The following is a 22309-nucleotide window of genomic DNA, read 5'->3' on the forward strand; positions in this document are numbered from 1 at the left end:
CATCTATGGAAGTGTGTTCGTGTCGGTGGAGACAAGACAACGAAGTTCACATTCCGCTGTGAACGCAATGTGAAGCGTGAGAGCATGTGCATCCGCACGTGCGAACAGTCGTCAAACCCTGTGGAAAATATGTGGTCTGAACCCTGGACTGTTTCGCCGATATCTTGGACTTTAACGACCCGGTTTAATTCGCAATCCAAACCCACGTTTTTGACCCACAAAGTAAAACGGGCCCCAAGATTAATTTGGCTTGCAGGGAAGCTGGGGCCCACATGACTTCCCTACTCTCAAACGTACACCAGAAACGACGACGTCTAAGTACCTGAGAAGATCAGGGGAAGGAGGATGACAATAACTGCAAGACAGCACACCTAAAGACTTCACTGCAGATCCGCTCCCAGATCGTCTGTACGTTTTCTGATACAGCCTCATTTGATCTGGTCCGTCCACGTGTTCTGAAAAACTCAAATCAGAGCTGTCCAATCTCTCTCAGCACTATGATTCATGGGTATGGATCGCATTCTATGTGATGTGATGGGAAATTAATAAATAAATAAATTTTTTGAAAATTGGAATATTAGTAAACTAATTGGGTTAAGGAGGTGAGGCCACGTCAGCTTTGGGTCCACTTGGTTTCTACATACTTTTCAAAATTGCGGAAAGGATGTTGAAAAGTAATTAAGGTTTCTAGTCAAAGTTAGGTGGCCCAAGAGTCAAGACCAAAGCAGTAAACAACAATTAAACAAAGAAGGGACATATTGGTCAACCCATCTAGTGGGTTTGAATTTTGTGAGAGAGCTTTTTTATTTAGAAAGTATCTAATTGCAATAGATTTTTAATTCAACAATATTTGACTACTTAAAGATTTTTTGTATTTGAATTATAAAATTTTGAGTTTATTATCGAAATTTTTTAAATTATGAACGACTCTGTAAAAACTTCATTATACAAAAAAATGAATCAAAACTAATATCGTTTAGTCAATCTATAAAAGATTTTGATCATAAATACAAAATTCTATAAAACAACAACAAAAAGTTTTGAGTAAAAAATCAACTTATCCTTTAAAAAGCCTAGTATTATTCCTTTTATTCAAGAAAAAATTCTTGGGGAATTGCATGAACTGCGTAAAGTTGGTTCATCATTCTTATTTGAAATTATTAGGATTGATTGAGATTTTTTAAAGTTAGGATTTGTCAATTATATGTTGATTTGATGATACATTAAGGGCATGTTTACACATATTCCGATTACGGATAATTTTTGTGTTTACTACGATTTAGATAAATCAATAGTGTGTGGGATTCACACGAAAAATGGAATTTGACTCCCTCCATGGATGTGGTATTTGGATTCTGAGATGGTGAAGGAATCGGGGATGCATTTCTTCTTTCCTATTATGCCCTCTTATCAAGAGTCTTCACATATGCTTCGGCAGATGCCTCAACACCGCCAACATAGTCGGCTCATCCTCGTATGACGTTGGTTTGACAATCAGGACCTCGAAGTTTGGGGCCAAATTGCTTGTGTCATTGGCGATGTTGACGCTCGTCTGGTCCTTGGCTCCAATTTTTTTCCGAAATATTTTATGCAAGGTGGGAACTGGGAAGATGCATAGGCTAGGTTCTTAAAATGTTAATTTTTTTTGCAGGGTGGGAACTGGGAAGATGAATTTGGCTAGATTCTTAAAATAGTATTTTCTTCTGCAGGGTGGGAACTGGAAGATGATCCAGGAGAGTGGTGTTGGAGGATTGAAGTTAAAAGCAAGAACTGCCATGTCGGTACTGAGGAGGTGGATGAGGACATTTTAAAATAACTAATGAAAATGTGATTAAAATAAATATAGATGAAATAAAAATAAAAATAAAGAACTAAAGGGCATTTTAGTAATTATATTGATTGCTATTTCTGTTGAACGTTATCATGGTTCCTAGCCGTTAGGGTTAGGTCTTCTTAGTTCCAGGTTATTAGGAGTTTGTTTCAGTTGTTGATAATAAACCCTAGTTTGTAGGGATAAGTTATTTTGTTTTGAACTAGTCTTATACCACGTTGTAGGGTTGTAACGTGGGCTGCATTTTTCCTGCTTTCAGTTATCTTTGTAAGGCTACTTAAGAGCCGTGTTTACATGATTGAATAACAAGATTGTTCTCCCAAGTCTTTGAGTGTTCAAGCAAGCTTTGGCTACGTGTTCTAGTGTGAGAGTTCAACCTAGGGTTACCAACAATTTCGATTTAGGTGAACTAGTAAACAACTTATATGAACTCAATTTCATTCATACTCCAATTCCAGAATATTTAACTAAACAGCTTTAACAGGAATCGAATTTTGACCCTTCCTTATTTCAACTATTTCTCAATCCAATTCGTCTTCAATCCAATTCCTAGTATTTTGATTACGATTACGTAAACGAGCCGTAAATGGATGAAAAAGTCTGCAATGTAAAGTGATATGAGGTACTAATATTTTCTCATAAAACTTCAACAATACGATAAAAATCGTGAATATTAATAAAAAATCAAGAATATTAATTAAAACTAGGAGCACCTCAAACAAAGCATACACACTTTCAACAATGCAAAGTGAGCAAGTCGTTAACATTTTTTTAAAATACACAGTTGATTTAGAATTAAGTTGCATTTTTACTGCCACTCAGTATTAAGATCTAGAGGTATTTTTCTTCACTTGAAAGTGAGATGCCTTAAGTTTAAATTTCGTGAATGACAAATTCGAATATTTCCTTCTTCTTAGTATAAAAATAACTATATTTTAAAACAAATTACATTTTTACTAAAAATTAATTTCAAAAATATTTTCTCGAAAAAGAATTTCGTATGTTTCATGCACCTTCCAGACAAGTCTATAAACTGGTAGATTTTTTATTGCTCTTTGGATCTAAGAATTAAAAAAGTAAAAATTTTATTTTGTGAAGAATTTAAAAAATAATAATTTACAGTGATAGAGTGCAGGTGTTGCCAAGGTTCTGAAATCTGAAACGGCCCTCATTTGTTTGGTAGCGTTTGTCTGCCGCATCCCCATTTTGAATAAATATGTACCCTCCAAAATCTTCAATTTCCGATTCACACATCCCCTAATTCCCCTCCATATATATTCTCCCCTCCCATTACATTCCTCTCCTAAATTCTCTCCCACCAGTCATTTTCCCGCACTTTTTCTCCCCCCACCCCCACACAATTTTCTCGGTAACCAAACAGCTCTTTTCTCTGACTCCAAACTCTTTGTTTCTACAGAGCCATCAGCCATGGCTGTCACTTCCAGAGGCCGGCCCTCCCACCTCCAAATCCCCAGCAAATGGCGCGACTCGGAAACCAGTCCGGACCGGATTAGTCCGGCCCAGACCGGTCCCAGTCTCCCCATCACTCCCCAAAAAGTCCCTGTCGTTTACTACCTCTCCAGGAACGGCCAGCTCGAGCACCCTCACTTCATGGAAGTCCCTCTCTCTTCTCCCCGTGGCCTCTTTCTCAAAGGTAAGATTTTATTTTCTCTCCACTTTCTTGGCAACCAAACAGGCCCAAATCACAGAAACTTAATATGTACGTTTCGCTCCTCAGATGTTATTAACCGGTTGAACTTGCTACGTGGCAAGGGCATGGCTTTGATGTACTCCTGGTCTTCCAAACGGTAAGAGCGAGCTTTCTCAGATACCGTCTGATCTAATACGTAATTTTTTTTCAACGGTCTGATTGCTTGACTTCTTTGGAATTGAAATTTCAGGAGCTACAAAACCGGCTTCGTGTGGCACGATTTGACGGAGGACGACTTGATACACCCGTCGCACGGCCACGAGTACGTGCTCAAGGGGTCGGAGCTTCTTGACCCGCCGCTGAACCATCTGGCTCTCGAGGCGGCGTCGTCGAGGTCTCTGAGACCGCCGCCAGAGGCGCTGAAGTCCGCTGAAGATTTCGAATCTCCGGTGATTTCACGCCGGCGAAACCAGTCGTGGAGTTCGATCGATTTGAACGAGTACAAGGTGTACAAGACCGAGTCAGTCGGCGAGTCCGCCAGGAAAGCGGCCGCCGACGCGTCGACTCAGACCGACGAAAAACGGCACCGGCGTCGTGTTGTTCGAGACGAGCACGAGGAAAAAGGTCAAGGTCAAAGTCAGCGCGAGGTGATTCGGATTCAGAGTCAGAGTACGGAGCTGAGCAGGGGCGAGATTTCGCCTCCGCCGTCTGATTCGAGCCCCGAAACGCTCGAGTCGCTGATGAAGGCGGATGGGCGGCTGGTGCTCTGCACGAACGGGGCGAACGAGGAGGAGGCAGTGAACCAGACGGCTGAGATCTGTCCAACTGGGAAGATGAAGGCGTCAACAGTCCTGATGCAATTGTTATCGTGCGGCTCGATCTCGTTCAGGGACTGCGGATCCACGGCGGTGAGGGAGCAGGGGTTCTCGCTGATTGGGCATTACAAGCCTAGGCTGCCACGTGGCGTGACCGGAAATCAGGTCGGGACGGAGAGCGTAATTTCGAATTTAGCGGGGGTAAAATTGGAAGATAAGGAGTATTTTAGCGGGAGCTTAATTGAGACCAAGAAAGAGGCGGTTCCGTCTTTAAAGAGGTCTTCTTCTTACAATGCAGATAGGTAAGTTTGCTTATGCATTTAATTTTGTGTGCTTAGTTGCTTTCTTCTAATACTGTTTATCGAAGCGAAATTGTTATTAACATTCTAAAATAGATATTTTTTAATTTGCAAAACTTAAAAAAATAATTTAAATTTGGGCCTTAAATAGAATTATAGTTATATGTTTTTATAACAAAAAGTTGATATAAAAGTACTAATGTACTTTGATATTATGAGTTCAAAGTGGATAGGTAGAAAGTCAATAGCAAGTCTCCGTTTGCAATTATCATCCTCACATCTAACCTTCAATCTATCCTTAGTCATCGATCAACTTTGAACTCAGAATTTTTTCTTATTACAAGCATAGCTAATAATTGCAGATGACGACTTGGTGTGTTAGTACTTTTAAGGACATATCAGTGCATTTATATCAATTTTTGTTTGTAATTATTATAAACTTAAAAATGTTGCTATAAATCGGGTCTAAACTTTCATTTCATCGTTGACTTTATAACTTTGTAACTTAGAATTATTTGCAGTGAATTTTTAGTTTTTATGAAGGTTGTTGGTTAAAGCAGGCACACACTAGCTTAGAAGCATCTGCAGTGGTAGGTTAAAGGTTGAACGGGGCCTACGATTTTATCTTGTACCATCATTTGGACAAGGCCTACCTTTTAAGTTAATGTAGTAAAAAGTTGATTTGAAGTTTCATCTTGAAAATGATTATACTCTTTCAGCAAATCTATTAATTTTACAGTAGAATTTCAACGTGTTTTTTATTTTTTTTTATTTTTTATAGTTTTATGAATATTTTGGTAAACGTAGGCACACATTTTAAGTTTTTAACTTAGAAGCATCTGCAGTGGTAGGTGATGGGTAAGGTAGGTAAAAAGCTGATTTGAAGTTTCACCTTGAAAATGCTTATCCTCTTTAGGCAAGTTTATTGCATAATAAAGGTTTCTGTCCCTGGCTTTCCCGAGATTCGAGTTCGAAAGATTTTGATTCTCTGATAGCGCGTTTGGTCCGTTTGGTCTGCTTTCGGTTTTGAATGGATATTCGTACGGTTAATTGAGACGTCGCCAGCTGGCTCTGCCTTTCCTATTGAACGCCATTTCTAGTTTTTAGCATGGAGTATAGATACTCTCCGGATCTAAAAAAACGGAGCATACAAATCAAATGATTTAGACCGCTAAAGTCCGAAACATTTGATTCATGGGCTTTGTTTTTGGAAAAAGAAGATTTGTACTCTTTGGTATGGATCAAGGATAATGTACAGTATAACTTTTTAACGCTAATTCTCTACTGGGGTACGTCATATACTGGAGCATCATAGGATTTTTGTGACCTTAATTAAGCTTGTTATCTTCAAAATGTGGGCCCCTGCAGTTGTGATCTTAGCAGATTACAGTTGCAGTTTTAGGATTTAATTCTATAAATATTCAGTGCAGACAGAAATGGAATTCAAATCCGTGAAATCGTCACGTGAACATCTCTTTCATACCAACTAGAGAGTCAAATTAGTTTTTGTTTAATTTTATTGATTAGTCAAAATTTTTATGTAGTAATTTTGATTAATTGATTTAAAATATGCATGGAATTGCAGGAGTGCGCAGCTGCAATTGGAGGAAACAGAGAAAGGTGGAGTACGAGCAAAGTGCATTCCCAGGAAACCCAAAGGAATACCCACCAAGAGAGAGATCAACCACATCGCCTCTAGTAGTGATGGTAGTTGTACTAGTAGTCATGTAGGAGGGAGCAAACGACTCGAGGTTCATCAATAAGTTGCGGAGCTGTGTTACGGCCAGTCTTCTATACATGTCATGCACACATCTTTTTAGCTTAACACAACCAGAAGTAATGTATATGTTTTTTTTTGGGGGGGGGGGGGTGTGGCGCCGCGGGGGTGGTGGACATTGAGACCCTAAATTTGGAAAAATAGCGGAATGAATGATAACGAGAAGCATAGGCAAAATACGCGGCGGCGGCAGCGTTTTAGGCAGCACATTGCATTTCACGGCACAATGAGCGCAAGCTTCGACGGGGAAACAAAGCATGGGGCGTGGGAATCTTACGAAAGCTAGAAGAGTTGAAGTTGCGTCTTGGTTTCTATGGGGGACCGAAGTTTGTTCCTTGATTTATGTGAATATTTGCTAAAGTCTGTGCCTTTGTTTTGAGCTTTTGACCTTAGGACATGGGTAATGGAAAGAATAATGTCCTAGGCATCCAAAGCGCATCGTTTTCGACCACCCACGTGAGCCATGTTTTTGAGATTGGAGAGGTAATTGGTTAATGTTTCCTCCTCCAAGAAAGAAAGACATGGGGAATTCGCTTGTGGTTCTTTATGTAGGAGGCAATTGAGGGTTTTGAGTGTGGAATGATGTAGAAAAGTAGAGGTGCTTCTATATATGGCATTAGAGATATGACATCACAATTTCCAATTGTCCATGCTTGTGTTCATCAAGAATGTACCTCTTTTCTTTTCTTTTTTCCCTTTTTTCTTCAGTGCAGAAAATGTTTTATGATTGCGTTCAACGAATGATATGACTATCTCTTACTTTGAAAAGACATAATAATTGTGATCCTCTACATTTTGTAATGACGTTAATATAGTATGAAAAAGAGTCTTGTTCTCTTGGTTACTTGGTCGGTGACCAATGTTTATTGGCATTGGCTTTTGATTTGACATCAAGGATGAGGAATAGATAGATGCGTTCTTAATGTTTTAGTTTCAATCCTTAATATCAAATTTAAATACGAGTGACCATACATTTATTGGTAGTTTGCTCGGAGAACTTTTCTCCACAAACAAAAAGGATATATCTACTTAGTCGCTCACATGAAATATATGGCCAACATTTTTACTTAATATTCGGTCTTTTCTTAAAAATTATTATTGCCATTTTAAAATATTCTTCATGAATGTCAATATTTTAATTATTGTTGAGATTGTTGTTTAATACTACAGTTTGGTGGTATTCATCTTCGCTTGTAAATGAAAAGTCTTAGGTTTGATTTTCACCAAAAGCGATTTTGAACCACATTATTGTTATCCTATCGTGAGACTAAGCCTATCTTCTTTCCCTTGGTGTAACTAATATTGTTTATTCAATATATGTATCAATACAGAATATTAGCCCACTCCTCTCTCTTTCTCTTGCTCTACTTCTCCCATTAATGGTTTGGGCTGTTTTATTTCTACCTTGCCCAAGTTTAAAGTAAATCATCAGTCCATATGCACTTTCTGGGCTTTATCACCAAAATCAAAGCTATTATTTTTCTGGCTTCCAGTCTAATTCAAATACCATTTTTTTTCATGAACGATAGAATAATTACATTAATTTATCTAAATTATCGGAAAAGGAGATCCGAGCTTGCATGCATATACTTCCGTAGCCAACTTCACTAAAATCTTTCATATTCTTTTTTCACATTCGATCAACAAGGGATTTCAGGCTCTTGTAACTAGGCTAAGAGCTAGCTAGTTGGTCCATAAAACCTTACACAAGTTTAGATATTTCTTTTTTGGTAAAAACATAAGCTTAGATATTTGATATAAGAGGAAACACCAACTATCATCCTTATCACAGAGGGCGTTTGTAGGCCAAGGGACAGGAGCACTAATTCCTGAACCCAAGGTCTTAAGTTTGATTCTTCCCTCCTCTGACATCGTTTGTTTAAAATTTTTATCCGTGTTTTAGACTTGTACTCTAGAAAGCTATACCCAGCAATCCAAAATAATCATTATGCACTCTTTCTTGCTGTTTGAGAATCTGGCTTAGCCGAACATTGGTTGTGGCTCCATATCGATATATTAACTTGAATGGTTATTGAACTCTGGTTTCTCTAATTGTGTAAATATGAACATAAATGTTAAGGGGGCGTTTGATAATTATTTCGTCTTCAGTTTTTTGTTTTTAGTGAAATTGAAAACTAAAATCTTATTTGGTAACTATTTTTAGTTTTCAGTTTTCAAAAAAATGAAATTGAAAGCCAAAAAGTGGATATTCGAGGCCAAATTTTGGAAAACTCAAGAAAGTAGTTTTCAGTTATAATTTTTTTGAAAACAGAAAACAGTTACCAAACAAGATTATGTTTTCAATTAAAAAAAACAAAAAACAAAAAATGAAATTATGATCAAACAGCTCCTAAATTATTAAGTATAATTCGGTACAAAGAAAAGAAAATATTGGCATCATCTACTTTCTTGATAAGCTGAACTGCTCCACAAAGGCTAGTAGATAAGCACTTCATGTTGTACTGATGCGGAGGCTTCATCTGCTGGAGCAAAACGACACTCACTATCCAATACAAGCACAATGTAAGCACTAAGAAACGTTCTGATCAAACACGCGAAATAATATGCTATGTATTCGGTTGTATATCCCATTGTTTCTTATTTCTGACATTACATAAAATCGAAAATAGCTAAGAATCTCTCTAAAAAAAAACGTTCATGTCTCGCCACGATGTTCATAACTTGCTACATCCTATTGTCATTTTCAGAAAACGACGTAAAAATCAGTACACGATTGAACAGCATCTGAGTCCATGTGCACTTGAAGCTCGTCGACGAAAAGGTTTATGGTCGATATGATAAGTGTAAGAAAATGACTAAGAATTACACTAGTGACAAATGAAAGAAAACATGTACATTAATGAAGATAGATGTTGTCGTCTGTTCTTTGTAAGTCCTAGAGTAGGAGAATACTTGTATGGTTAGGATAAATCGTTACGGTGGCGTCTCCTGCTAATTATATAAAATATGTGTTAGTGTCACTCTATGTCCTTATATCATTGGCATTAGATACTACCATGACGATGTACCCGTGTCATACACGTTGTTTTCCTTAAATAAATCAATGTTCGTTCAATGTTGTATCCCTTCGATAATATTTTTTTTTTGGTCAGAAGTATCCATTTGATATAAGCCCCATAGCAGGCGCCCCACGATTACCAGATGATGAAGAATTGTATGCTCAACATGTTTACTTACCAAAAAATGATAAAAAAGATTTGTGTAAAACTTATCGTTATGGGAGTCGACTAGACCATAGTGCTTGTGGCGGGCCAAATTAAGTAGATATTCTTCACTTCATGGGGCAATTTTTGTTTTAAGTTACAAGATATTTACAAATATTAGGATTGGGTCAATCAATACTTTGTGGTTTTAAGAAGAAATTAATCAAGGAAAATTCTGGTAAGCGATATCGACATTAGTTGTAGAGGAAAATTGTTTTTAGAAGTTTTAGTTCAAGAGGAAATTGTTTTCATTGGCTTATAAAATTATTTATTAACCTAAACAAGTTTCCTACTATTTCATATACGGAAATATATTTTCATGAAAATAATTTTGTTTCATAAATATATTTTAATACAACCATATATTTACATTAAAAGATCGAGAATTTAGAATACACATTAAATGATATATTCATGTAGTTTTATACGTTTCCTTTCTTATAGAAAAAGAAAAAAGGGAGAAACAAGGAAAAAAATAGTTGTGGTAAAGAGAAATTTTTTTAAGAGTAATGTTAGGAAGACTAAATTTGTAAACTAAATGATGTGTCACCAATAGGAATAAACACGTTTATCAACATTTAAGTAATCAATTAATTATCAACTTCCATGTCCTTTAGTTTTCAAAACTTTGTCTTCAAATTTAGTCTCTTTAGCATTATTCATTTTTTAATGTTCTGAGAACACGGCTCAGAACACCACATGTCATATCACTTTTACTGTATCAGATTGTGTCCAATCAATTATAATATTACATTTACTGTATCAGATCGTGTTCCGTCGTGTTGAAAAATTCTCGTGGTAGAAGGCAAAATATCCACTTTTCCACGATGCCATGTAGTGTATAACAGAATTTACACTCCTTTTACCAAATCTAGGAATTTGGCCACGACTAGGAGTTCATGGCATATTGGTCATTCCACATATTAACTTGACCCTCAATTTGTTCATCCGACACAAATCGAAACCCATGGGAAAATTTGCTTTCTGGTTTCCCCATCGTTTCTCGAAATTTGAAGGCAGTGTCCAACCAATTTAAGCACTAAAACCCTCTGTAAAATTCACCCCCTCTCTCTCTCTTTCTCTCTCTGAATTCTGTGTATTTATATTTATAGTGTGGCTATACATATATATAGATATATCGATATATAATCTGTAGCAAAAGCAGCAATGCCCATGTCTCTCACTCGTGTTGCCACATTGTCCTAAACAAACACAAACCCACATGTCAAAGTTTGGATTTTTCTCACTTGTAGTTTCGTCTATTTATTTCATCAAGGCTCTCTATTTTTCTCTATTTTTCCTGTACGTTTCAGAACATCCGTTGAAAACACACACTGCGAGTAGCAACAGCTGTTCAAAAGCACTTTTGCATGTTGCTGCTTTTGCTCATTCTCTGCTGATCTCTCTGCTTGTTGTTCAGCACGTATATTGTATCATGGCAGATGGGTTTTTGATATTTTTATGAATTGTATCAGGGTTTGTGTTCTTCCTGTTGTTTGGAGCTGGAGGGTTTCTGGGTTTTGATTCGATTTAGTTGTTGTGGGCTGTGCGCTGATGGGTCCTGTGAGAGGGATTAGGAAGAGAAAGAAGGCTGAGAAGAAGGGTGAGGAGAATGCTTCTGGTTCTGGGTCATCAGAGAAGGAAGGTCCTGTGGATTGGTGGGATGAATTCTCCAGGAGAGTTAATGGTATTGTTTCCTTTGATATTTTGATTGCTTTTTTACTCTAATTTGTTTTTGCTTTGTTTGTCTATTTTTGCTTTATGATATGCTGCTTTATTTTCAGCTTTTTTCAACAGTTATATTATGTTGATTGTGTTTGTGCTTTTAATGTTTAATGGACTTCTGATAAATTGATTCTGTCTAATTCAAATTGGTTTATGTTTTCTTCCGCATTCTACTTCTGTGTCGATATATTGCGAATGCGTTTATGCACGATGAAGAAGGATCCCTAATCTGAATTTGACCTAACAATCTGGCTTCATTGCCTTCTTGAATATTAGAAAAGATAAGATTAATTATACTAAGTTTAGGATAAGATAAGATTAATTATATTAATTATGTTCTGTCTAACTCAAATAGGTCCTTCTACAATGCCTGCAGCATTTATGCATTTTATAATTAACAGGACGGTTCATTGTTATCATATTTATGCAATCAGGAACTCAAAGGTATTTAACTCGTAATATAACATTTCAATTTTGTGAAGAAGTTTGCTTGTGTGAATTCTAGCTGTCTTTCTATTTTTGTTTTCATTACTGATCAACATACTTAACGACTGAACAATAACACTGCTCGAAGAACACCCATTTAATCCGAAATCTTGAGGTAATGACAGTATGCTACTAGCTATTAAAGATGGCTGTCTACTGTCCACATAGAAATGATCATCTTACTTGATACTGACACTGTAAAAGTTTAGACTAAAAGTTCAGTTATCTTTTTAAGTTTGGAAATGCCGATAATCATTAGTTTGAGCGTTACACGATGTGGGAATTGATAAAGTGTTGAGCTGGTTGTAAAGAGACTTAGGTACAAACTGTTTAAAAGTTTCTCCATTATTCAGAAGGTATATCCCTAGTGGTACAAGGAACTTAAAAGAAACATAATACTTTTAGGTCTAATTTGATTTGATATGCAGTTCTGGGGCTGGAGTGAAATTCACAAAAGAATACTTAATCATGGAGTAATTTGAAGGTTTTTTTTGTTAATTTTTGTATATTACAAACCATTTCTGTGTTCCTTCTGAAATTGTCTCAGAAGCTGTTGATTAATTTGGAGGGCACTGTAGATTGATTGTGCATACAACTACCCTTGATATGATTTGAGTTAGCCAATATATATGTAACTGTAGTTGCCTATGTCAAGTTTGTGATCGAACATAAGGCATATGCCCGGCCCCATTAAAAATAAAAAAGAAAGGAGGAGACAAAGTGCTTCTTCTTGGTAAGAATAATATTTGAAGACCTTGAAATGTGCAGTCTATATGTCAAGTTCAACAGACACAAGGGTATCTGAGTCAGATAAGCGTGAAAACTATATTAATATGGATGAACATAGTCACACGTGTAGGGAAAGAGACCAAGTTTATAACTAGAGTAATTTGTTTTATACCAGTTAGAGTTAACGCAGACAGAAATAAACATTTTATTCATCATTTGTACAAGTATTGTACTTCATGGGTTGGTAAGTCTCAAAGATCATAAACTGTACCATCCATAAACCTATGAGCAATATCGGAAGTGTGTATGTATTTCGTAAATTCCCTTCTTGTAGTTAGAGGTTAGGTTGTAACCGCATTGACTTTACCATTTTCACCATGATTTTTGGTTCCTCAAGTAGTGATCGAATTTACGAGTGAGTCTTCTTCTGTGCAGATTATCAACCAGATTGCTGTCATAAATTATCGAGATTGTTACAGAGAAATGCAAACAAATCAGTTTCATGTTTTGATATAACTGACATATCAGTTAGGATGAGGGATTTGATGCGTTAATTATACATCTGTGACACTTACCTAACGCTTGGATGAGGGATTTGAAAAAAGTATATCCTGATTATGCTGGCTCCGCTATTTCCATTCAGTTTTGCACTTGGTTCCATAAAGGAATGATCAAAGTTTATGCTTGAATAATTTGATCTTCATATTTGAGATTACTGTTACTTCTAATGTCGTAAAACACTCCCATAAAGCATTCAAAGTCACCTCTAAGTACTTCACGTTTGGGGATAATAATATTCCTCTTTTCTTTCCCATCCTGTTTGCAGGTGTGCAGTCTCCATCAAAGGTTTTAGACAAGTTTGAATCTGTTTTTAAGCTATCCAGGAAAACCTTCGACTACATCTGTTCACTTGTGAGTGAAGATATGATGGCAAAGTCGGCACATTTTGTGTTTACAAACGGTAAGCCCTTGTCTTTGCACGATCAAGTCGCTGTAGCCTTAAGAAGATTGAGCTCGGGTGAGTCACTAGTGACAATTGGCGATTCGTTTGGGGTGAACCACTCAACTGTGTCCCAAGTGACCTGGCGATTTGTTGAAGCCATGGAAGAAAGAGGACTTCACCACCTGCAATGGCCTTCCACTGAAGCAGAAATGACAGAAGTTAAATCCAAATTTCAGAAAATACGAGGCTTTCCCAATTGTTGCGGAGTTGTGGATACCACTCACGTCATGATGTGTTTGCCTGCTTCAGACCCCACAAGTAACGCATGGCTCGATCAAGAGAAGAATCACAGCATGGTCTTGCAAGCCATTGTGGACCCTGACATGAGGTTTCGGGACATAGTTACCGGATGGCCAGGAAAAATGAAGGACTGGTCGGTGTTTCAGAGTTCGAATTTTTATCAACTCTGTGCTAGAGGTGAGAGATTGAATGGGAAAAGGTTAGAGCTCTCCACAGGATTGGATGTCCGGGAATACATACTTGGGGACTTGGGGTTTTCTTTATTGCCCTATCTCGTGATCCCCTATGAAGGGAAAGAACTCCCAGAGCCGAAAGCTCAGTTCAATAAGTGGCATTATGCTACGCAGAAGGTAGCGCAGAGAGCATTGGCAAGGTTGAAGGATAGGTGGAGGATCATTCAGGGAGTGATGTGGAGACCTGACAAACATAGATTGCCAAGGATCATTCTCGTTTGCTGCTTGCTTCACAACATTGTTATAGATATGGAAGGCGGGGTTCAAGACGAGATGCCTCAGTCTCACAAACATGACTCAGAATACCGCCAACAGATTTGTGGAACTATTGACATAAACGGCGTTCATCTAAGAGAAAAGCTGTCTCTCTACCTGTCTGGAAGAAGGATGCCAATGCCACCTTGATTTTGTTTCTTTTCCGTTTTCTTATGAGAGTTTTAGGTACCAAAGACAGTTGTAGTCTTCAGTTTTAAAGTTGTTTTCACGACATATTTCATACCAAAAATTATAGAGCTGAAGTCGGGTTTTCCCGAGTTTTAGTTTCTGACTTGTAGGCTGTTTATTTAGCAGGTGAGCCCCTGACAGTGATATTGTATTGGAATAAACATAAGTTTTCTGAGGATATGATCCAAATTGTGTTATCGTTTAGGCATTGTCGTTTCGATGTTGTATTTCTCAGTTGAATGATGTGCAAACTGCTCCTTTATCCTACAACAACACATCTCTCTATCATACATCTACAGATCTCTAAAAAGTTAGGATCTGGGAAAACATTATGTTACATGAGTTTGGATGAACAATCATAACTTAAAACCTTGGTACACTAACGCTTGCACCAGAGACGGATGATACAAAAATCTCGGACCACTTTTGCTTTACAGAATCCAGGACCTTAGAGTCGTCCATGAAGGCGTTCCACATATTACCCCCAGGACCGCCGAGGACCCAATTAACCTTTGCCGGTGGGATGGGCTTGGAGGGTCTATCATATTCGCCCGAAATATTTCTCTTCACAGAACTAGAAATAACTTTCTGGGACAGGATCTCGCCCAAATTGTTCATCTTTTGAACGCCAGAGCCAGGCGAAAGCTGAAACACAAGTGAAACTCGACAAGGTCAAGCGTAATGGAGGAGAAAATAAGCTTTTGTTTGATCAGGAATTGGAAAAGAACTTACACCAGACTTGTTGGCAGGCATCAATGCCTTGAGGGGAAAGTCTTCATTCGCTTCTGTTAGGTATCTCTCAACAGATAATAAAGAACGGAACCGCTTTCCAGTCCCTGGCTCAATATAATACTGCAACACCCGAAAAAAGCATTACGTTTCTGGAGTGCAGTGTACAAGAACCAACATCACAATGTTTTCTTTCAGAACAAATGGATCATAAAAAGAGAGCCATATCTGAGCATATAAAATGTCCGCCAAGAGAAGTTTATCAAATGCCAATTGTTATTCCAACTCAACAGAGAAAACAGCATATCCGTTATAGAGACTTGCATGAAATGGGCACGCCAAATTGGCGGTGTCCCAAACCTAACATGTGTCGCCAAGTGTTTTACCTTCCCACATGTCAATGTGCCTTTTACATTTTCCAATAATATATGATAACAACCATTTTGCATAGTTAACGTAAGTAACTATATTGCAGAATACATATGTTTCAGTGAAGTCAGTGACCCAAAAGAGCAATCAGCTTTAGAATAGTATACATAAGATGTACATGTATATATGCAGTTATGCACAGAGGACCCAGAAACGCACATCCTTGCAATTTCACCAAGTATTTTAAGCATGTACAGCTAGATATACCCTTTCTACAACATAGAAGAGAAAACCCACCAAAACTATAATGAAAAAGAACAAATACCCTGTCTGTGTGACCAGAATAATTGATATTGCTTCGTGGCTTCTCCTCAACTTCCCAACCATCAGGTAGTACAAAGGATGAAGTGGCCCTCCTGGTGCGTGGTGTCATCAGCATCTGCATTGACACTGTCAATAAGGATTTTTCCCTAATATTTTAGGCATCGCAATATTTTCTTCCTCAATTCGGACTGCTGTAACGGTGACCAGAGATACTTGTAACATCCATTTGTTTTAACTCCTTCATCATGGTTATCTTTTTCAAACAGTTCCACTAGATTGTAATTTTATTACATCTTCAAATATATAAGAACAAATGAATTAGTTCGGGAATCATATTGAAGTGTATGGTAATGAAACAAGGAGAACATAAAAAAAAGAAAAGAAAAAAAAAATCACTTTGACAGTTATGGTACCTCAATCTAGTGGTAGTAAACCATGCGAGTGAATCCAAAGGTGTAGAGATTTTGTATATTCAGTGCAGAGGATACAAGTGGGTGATGAACTAAGCATAACTTATGTTTCCTCTGTTTCTAAATTTCTCTTCCCACTCTAACACTTAGAGTGGGAAGAGAAATTTTAAATATTAACTGTAAATCCTGGAACTCACATTACACTCATTGCCTGGTTTTGATCTTATGGTACGTTGTTCGATTTGCCCTTCTGTTAGGTATCTCTGAACAGCTGCCAGCGAACGAAACTTCAGTCCAGTGCCAGGCTCATAGTAATACTGCAAAACAAAATAAAAAGTCTGAGACCTGGCTGCATAAGATCTAATAGAACTTGAGAACATAATAATCTTTCTGGTGAATTTTCAAAAAAGAAACATTAGACATAGCAACGTTAAGTAGGTGTGGTAGGAGAAGATTTGCACGGATATTATTGATTATCATTACAAGTGCAGCTAAAAGTACACCAATGTATGACATACATTGCTGAATTTAACTGGTAGATGTGATCCACTTAAATCATAAAAGGCATCGTATACTATATACATTACCGTATGGTAAAAGGACTCTAACTGCAGATGACATAAAGTTTCATTTCCAAAAAACTCATAAAATCCATTTGCATAGTAGTGCAAACGGCTACCACGCTGTTGTTCTGCGTGGCCTAAAAACCCAATGTGGGCAATGTGGGATGTGTAGCATAAACTACTCCTGTTGCTCAAGCATTATGCTTTCTGGATGAAATTTACGGTCACTTTAGAAGAACACGATGATTGGAGTTTCTGATTTCAAAGTTTGATTCCTAACAAGTTATCGGTGTTATTCACTCTGCAATGAAATTTGCCCACAAACCCATAATTATAAACATCCCAGAACCTCTAAAATGCTGGAAAGCATATGGATTTTAGCACCAGTCAAAACCCTGGAAAAACCCCAAATTATAAAAAACCACAACAATCCATACATGCATACATCCATCCATGATCCATGCATGCAAAGGATATACATTGTACGTGCATTTCCAATTTGAACAATTCTACAGAGAGAGAAAGAAAGATCGAACCTTGTCACTATGGGTTTGGCGCGGGTTGGTAGAGCTAGGGGGACGGGGCTTTTCCTCAACCAACCAACCATCGGGGAGTCTGAAGGACCGGGAGGTGGTGACCAATTGCAATTGCCTTTTGCTGCCACTGCTTCTGGGTTCTTCTCCTTCTTCCCCTGGCCTCATTGTTCGCAGCGGAATCGGCTCCGACTGTGACGATTCCCCCTTCACCATCGTCACTGTGCTGTCACTGTAGCAGATTAGCAATGTGCTTGTTTGGGGTTCTGCTATTAAAGTTAACTGTGCCTTGGACCAGCAGAGCCCAAGAAACGAAAAAAATGGAATTGGGTCTACAGAGCGTGACAACGCAGTATGATTCCGCTTTCTTAAGAATTATTTGGACAATTTTCCTATTTTATTGGCAAATGATTATACTTGGATTGATTTATTGGTGATGTTAGAGAAACTATCTATGTAAATTATATTTTGTAAACTATGTAATGTGACAGTTGATGATTGAATTGTTTGTTTAAATCATTAAAGAAAATATCGAACCATCAACCGCCACATAATATGGTTTATGAAATATGATCTAAAAACATGGTCTCCTTAGCATTTCTTTCGTGTATTTATGGGATGTAGTCAAACTCGGATTTGAAAGGATTTTAAAAGACTTTAAAATCCTAGTGTAGTCAACTAAATGATTTTAAAGGATTTTTAGAATCCATGCAAATATAGGTGTAGTCAATTAAGATTTTAATAGTCATTTTTAAAGTCCATCTAAATCTAGGTGTGTTGAAAAATTTAAGATTTTATAGGATTTCGATTTTGCAGGATTTGAGAGTAAGAAGTATATATAATCAAGACCAAATAAGATCCTACCTCACACCTTCGGATTTCAAATCCAAGAACCTCTCCCTCTTCCTCTCACAGTTTATCTTCTTCCTTGATCTCTGCAATTTTTTTCTTTTATCTCTGCAATTTTTCTATTTCACCTATGCAATTTTTCTACATTTCTTTGTGCAATTTTTTCTTCATGGCAGAGAAGGGGAATTGGAATTGGGCTGTGAAGGAAGAGGAGTAAGAGAGAGTCGCGGAAAACAAGATTAGAGGAGTATTGACAAAAAAAAAAAAAAGTATTGGATGAGAGAGGTTAGCTGGAACGGAAAAGAGAGAAGAATAAAGTGGGGAGGAAATAGGATTGGAAAGGGGTGTAGTTGGAGACTTTTAAGTAGTTGGGTTTATGTGATAATCTTAACTTTTTATTTCAGCTTCATTTTGGTAGATTCATGGCCTAGGTACATTTATAATCATTGACGATTAAGATTCAACGCTGTGAAATCTATCAAAATTCATAGAAATCTGGTATATGAATCTTCTCAAGTCTTCCAGAATCCGTATGGATTTTGTAGAAGTCACATAATCATATGAAATTCATCACTTAACAAAATCTATTAAAATCCTTTCAAATTCTAAGTTGACTAGTAAGGGAGGTGATTCTTATTTTCACACCTTTTAAGCTATTGACACACCACTTTTTTTATTATGGTCATTGACTGAAAACATCAAACGAAATAACGAACAAAATTAAACATAGGTATACAAGAGACAAAAAAAAAAAAAAATTGTGTTTATCATTTTCTTTTATTAATTGGGTGATATTTAACAAAACTTGGTTATGGCATATGTATAGTATGCACCGTAATCTTTCTTCCTCTTATTGAGAGATGAAAAAGAGAGCCGTGGCATGCAACCGGTACAAACTTTTCTCGCGTTATTCAAACTCAATTGTGAGACTCAAATTTGGGATTCTTTCAACCTTGGAGTGATGTTTTCCTTGATTCCCTCACATTAAATCAGCCACTTGACTTGCAAGTGTTGAATTGCTTTAATGGATAAGGTTTTCCTCTTCAACTCAATGTGTTATGAGTTCAAAACCTCTCTCATTCCCTTAATATAGCTTAAAGTAGTAATATCGCTTGTAATTAAAAGAAAATAGCCAATTGAATTTTAAGTGAATCTGAACTACATTTATTAGTGCGACCTTCATATCGTAACCTAATGTTACATTCAACCGTGTTGTGAGTCAACGTCTCGTGCACGAGACATGTTAAGTAGCTTAGATCTACCTGTTAAATTCCCTTGATTTTTGGGTTCGTGTTTGGAAAAAGGGTCTCCAAATCTTGGTTTGCTCTTCAGTGAAGGCTTTCTGAGGCCTATGCTCATCGCCAATGCAAGGTTTAGGTCAGAAGAGTTGCGAGTTGACCGCTATTGATGTCACTCTAGGTCAAAACGAGATGCGAATGCTGGTCGGATTCGATTTCCTCCAATGTAACCCTCCAAGAAAAAAGGATCCGGCAAAACTTTGGGGGCTATCATCAATAGTAAATGACCAAACAAAATGAACAGAAGTTCAACTTTAGCAGAACAGTTGTAACTTACAGACTTGGTGCACTAATATTTCCACCAGAGATGGACGATTTGAAACTCTGGGACCAGCTCTGCTTGACAGAATCCGGGACCGCAGAATGGTTCCTGACGGGGTTTCACATATTCCCTCCAGGACCGCGGAGAACCCATTTAACTATTGCTGGTAGCATGCCAATATTGAGCTTGGAGGGTCTATCATTCTCGCCGGAAATATTTCTCTTCAGAGTACTAGAAACAACATTCTGGGGCTCGATCTCAGCCGAACTTTTTGTCTGCTGATGGCAAGAGCCACTGGATATCTGAAACACAGCAAAGCTACTGGACAAGGTCAACGATCACAGAGAACGGATTAATAAACTTTTGTTTGATCACTAATTGGAAAAGAACATACACTAGACTTATTGGTAGGCATCAATGCCTTTGGTGTAAGAATATGAACATGAGTTTTCGGTGAACTGGCATTAGCTATTTGGACCAATTAGTCTAAGAAAGCCTTATAGGAAGATAAATATGAGTTCTTGTTGATAGAGGAGTCTATCATAGTGGTGAACTGATGTGGATTAGGAGACATAAGTTGTTTCCTACATGGATTTTAATAGGGAATCCTTATTGGATTAGGAGAGATATATGTCTATATATATGTTGTGATCTCTGCTCTCACAGATGCGCGCTCAATTAAGAACTAAGTCCTATTCTTAGTTAGAGCATTAAGTAATCTGACAGAGAGAAGAAGAATTGCAGTACACTAAGCTTGAACAGCAGCAGCCATGGCGTTTTCCAATGGAGGAACATCGGGTTAGTGTAATTGTAGTGTTTTACATGCAATGGGTTTCGTGCTTTCTTGATTGCGATTACTGCAACTTAATCTTGTTCTTGGCTATATAAATCTTACATTTGGAACTTCTTCATTTGCTTCTGTCAGGTATCTCTCAACTGCTACTAAAGAGCGGAACCGCCTTCCTGTCCCTGGTTCAATATAAGTCTGCAAAAAATGAGAAAAAAAAATAAAATAGAGAATGGTATTATAGAAATCAAACATCGCAAATGTTCTCTTTTAGAACAAATGGATCGTTAAAATACATTTCACAATGTCAATATGGTCATGCTCATTCTGTGAAGAGGAAAGAAATCTTGAGCACAGAACATCTAAGACCATAGTTTTCCCCACCTTCTCTTTCCCTCAAATCCTTTTGACAACTTCCTTCCTTGCATTCTGTCCAATCTCTCTTCTTTTTACATTTTCAATATACAATAACAACTATTTTGTTCAGTTAGCATAATTTACAGATGTGAAGGCAATAACCGCAATATCTATAGGTTAAGTCGCTGACCCGAAAGAGAGATCAGCTTTATTATAGTAAAGATACCACCTGTACATGAGCAGACTGCATATGTACACATGCCAAGATACATGCATCTGTGCAATTTCACCTGTGTTGCAGAATGCAAGTATTCCAGTAACTACAACCTACATATACCCTTTCTAAAACAAAGAAGAGAAAAACCGCCAAAATTTAGAATATAAGACTAAGAGGTACCTTGTCTATGACACCAGACTTCTTAAGTGCTTTCGCCACTGACTAGAACATTCCACCAAAATTTAGAATTTAAGACTAAGAGGTACCTTGTCTATGACACGGGACTTCTTTCGTGGTTTCGCCATTGACTAGAACATATATATATATATAAAAGAGGGCACAAAAGGTGAATCATTCATAATTTTAAACATAGGATTAATCTCAGTTTATTACTCTAAAATTTCTTAGTTTTCAAATTTCATACATCCAGTTTTTTTCATCGTACTTAAAGTCATAATTATTTTCATACATTTGTTAAGTTTTCCATCACAATCAGTTAAGATGTGACGCTTAAGTGTCACGTGCATATTAAAAAAAATTTAAAAACCATTAAAAAATTAAAAAAAATAAATGAATCTTTCGTCTAACCCTCCTTCCCTGCACATCCTCCCTTTCCAAACATCCCTTCTTCCCTCCCGACTCCCCCACCCAAGTCCTCGACAGAGCACTAAACACTCATCCGTAAAGTTTTCCATCACAATCTTCTTAACTGCTGGTGATGTGACGCTCACATGTCACGTGAATATTAAAAAAATTTAAAAACCATTAAAAATTTAAAAATTAAAAAAATTAAAAAAAATAAATAAATCTTTCGTCTGACCTAGGCCTGGCAAACGGGTCGTGTCTGTCGTGTTCGTGTCGTTTTCGTGTAACACCTGTTATCTTAACGGGTCGTGTCGTGTCACACCCGTTATCTTAATGGGTCCTTAACAGGTCGTGTCACTTGTGACACGACCCGTTATGACCCGTTAAGAAAAAAATATATTTTTTTACAATTTGCACATACCACACATTGCGACATAAATATTACTCGAAAACATTAAAACATTTCTCGTTCAAGTACTATATCTACACTCGAAAATGAAAGCCTAATAAAAAAAAATAATACATACACTACTAATCTATTACAAATATTAAATGTATATAATTATTAA

General features: G+C 37.3%; 3 protein-coding genes and 1 pseudogene across 4 annotated transcripts; 2 read left to right on the top strand and 2 right to left on the bottom strand.

Moving 5' to 3' along the window:
- Positions 1 to 3091: 3091 nt before the first annotated feature.
- On the top strand, positions 3092 to 6465 carry LOC137743484 (protein SOSEKI 5-like). The gene is made up of 4 exons (XM_068483383.1): positions 3092 to 3485; positions 3570 to 3639; positions 3733 to 4599; positions 6182 to 6465. The coding sequence occupies exons 1-4, from the start codon at positions 3260 to 3262 to the stop codon at positions 6357 to 6359; spliced, it is 1341 nt and encodes a 446-aa protein (XP_068339484.1). The 5' UTR covers positions 3092 to 3259; the 3' UTR covers positions 6360 to 6465.
- A 4090-nt stretch (positions 6466 to 10555) lies between these two features.
- LOC137742523 (protein ALP1-like) lies at positions 10556 to 14637 on the top strand. 2 transcript variants are annotated; one of them, XM_068482413.1, is made up of 3 exons: positions 10556 to 10648; positions 11073 to 11284; positions 13364 to 14637. In XM_068482413.1, exons 2-3 carry the CDS (start codon positions 11152 to 11154, stop codon positions 14416 to 14418), a joined length of 1188 nt encoding a protein of 395 aa, XP_068338514.1. In that variant the 5' UTR covers positions 10556 to 10648; positions 11073 to 11151; the 3' UTR covers positions 14419 to 14637. The 2 variants fall into 2 exon arrangements, with proteins under 2 accessions (XP_068338514.1, XP_068338513.1); XM_068482412.1 differs by lacking the exon at positions 10556 to 10648 and having other exon boundaries at positions 10668 to 11284.
- Positions 14638 to 14682: 45 nt separating this feature from the next.
- On the bottom strand, positions 14683 to 17710 carry LOC137742524 (methyl-CpG-binding domain-containing protein 7-like). Its single transcript, XM_068482414.1, has 5 exons — positions 17389 to 17710; positions 16487 to 16606; positions 15881 to 15994; positions 15190 to 15309; positions 14683 to 15102 (listed from the first exon to the last, which is right to left on the bottom strand). Exons 1-5 carry the CDS (start codon positions 17599 to 17601, stop codon positions 14821 to 14823), a joined length of 849 nt encoding a protein of 282 aa, XP_068338515.1. The 5' UTR covers positions 17602 to 17710; the 3' UTR covers positions 14683 to 14820.
- Positions 17711 to 19594: 1884 nt separating this feature from the next.
- LOC137743105 (methyl-CpG-binding domain-containing protein 7-like) lies at positions 19595 to 21460 on the bottom strand (annotated as a pseudogene).
- Between the last annotated feature and the right edge of the window lie 849 nt (positions 21461 to 22309).

Source organism: Pyrus communis, chromosome 8 (genome assembly GCF_963583255.1).
Source record: "Pyrus communis chromosome 8, drPyrComm1.1, whole genome shotgun sequence".
Lineage (NCBI taxonomy): Eukaryota > Viridiplantae > Streptophyta > Magnoliopsida > Rosales > Rosaceae > Pyrus > Pyrus communis.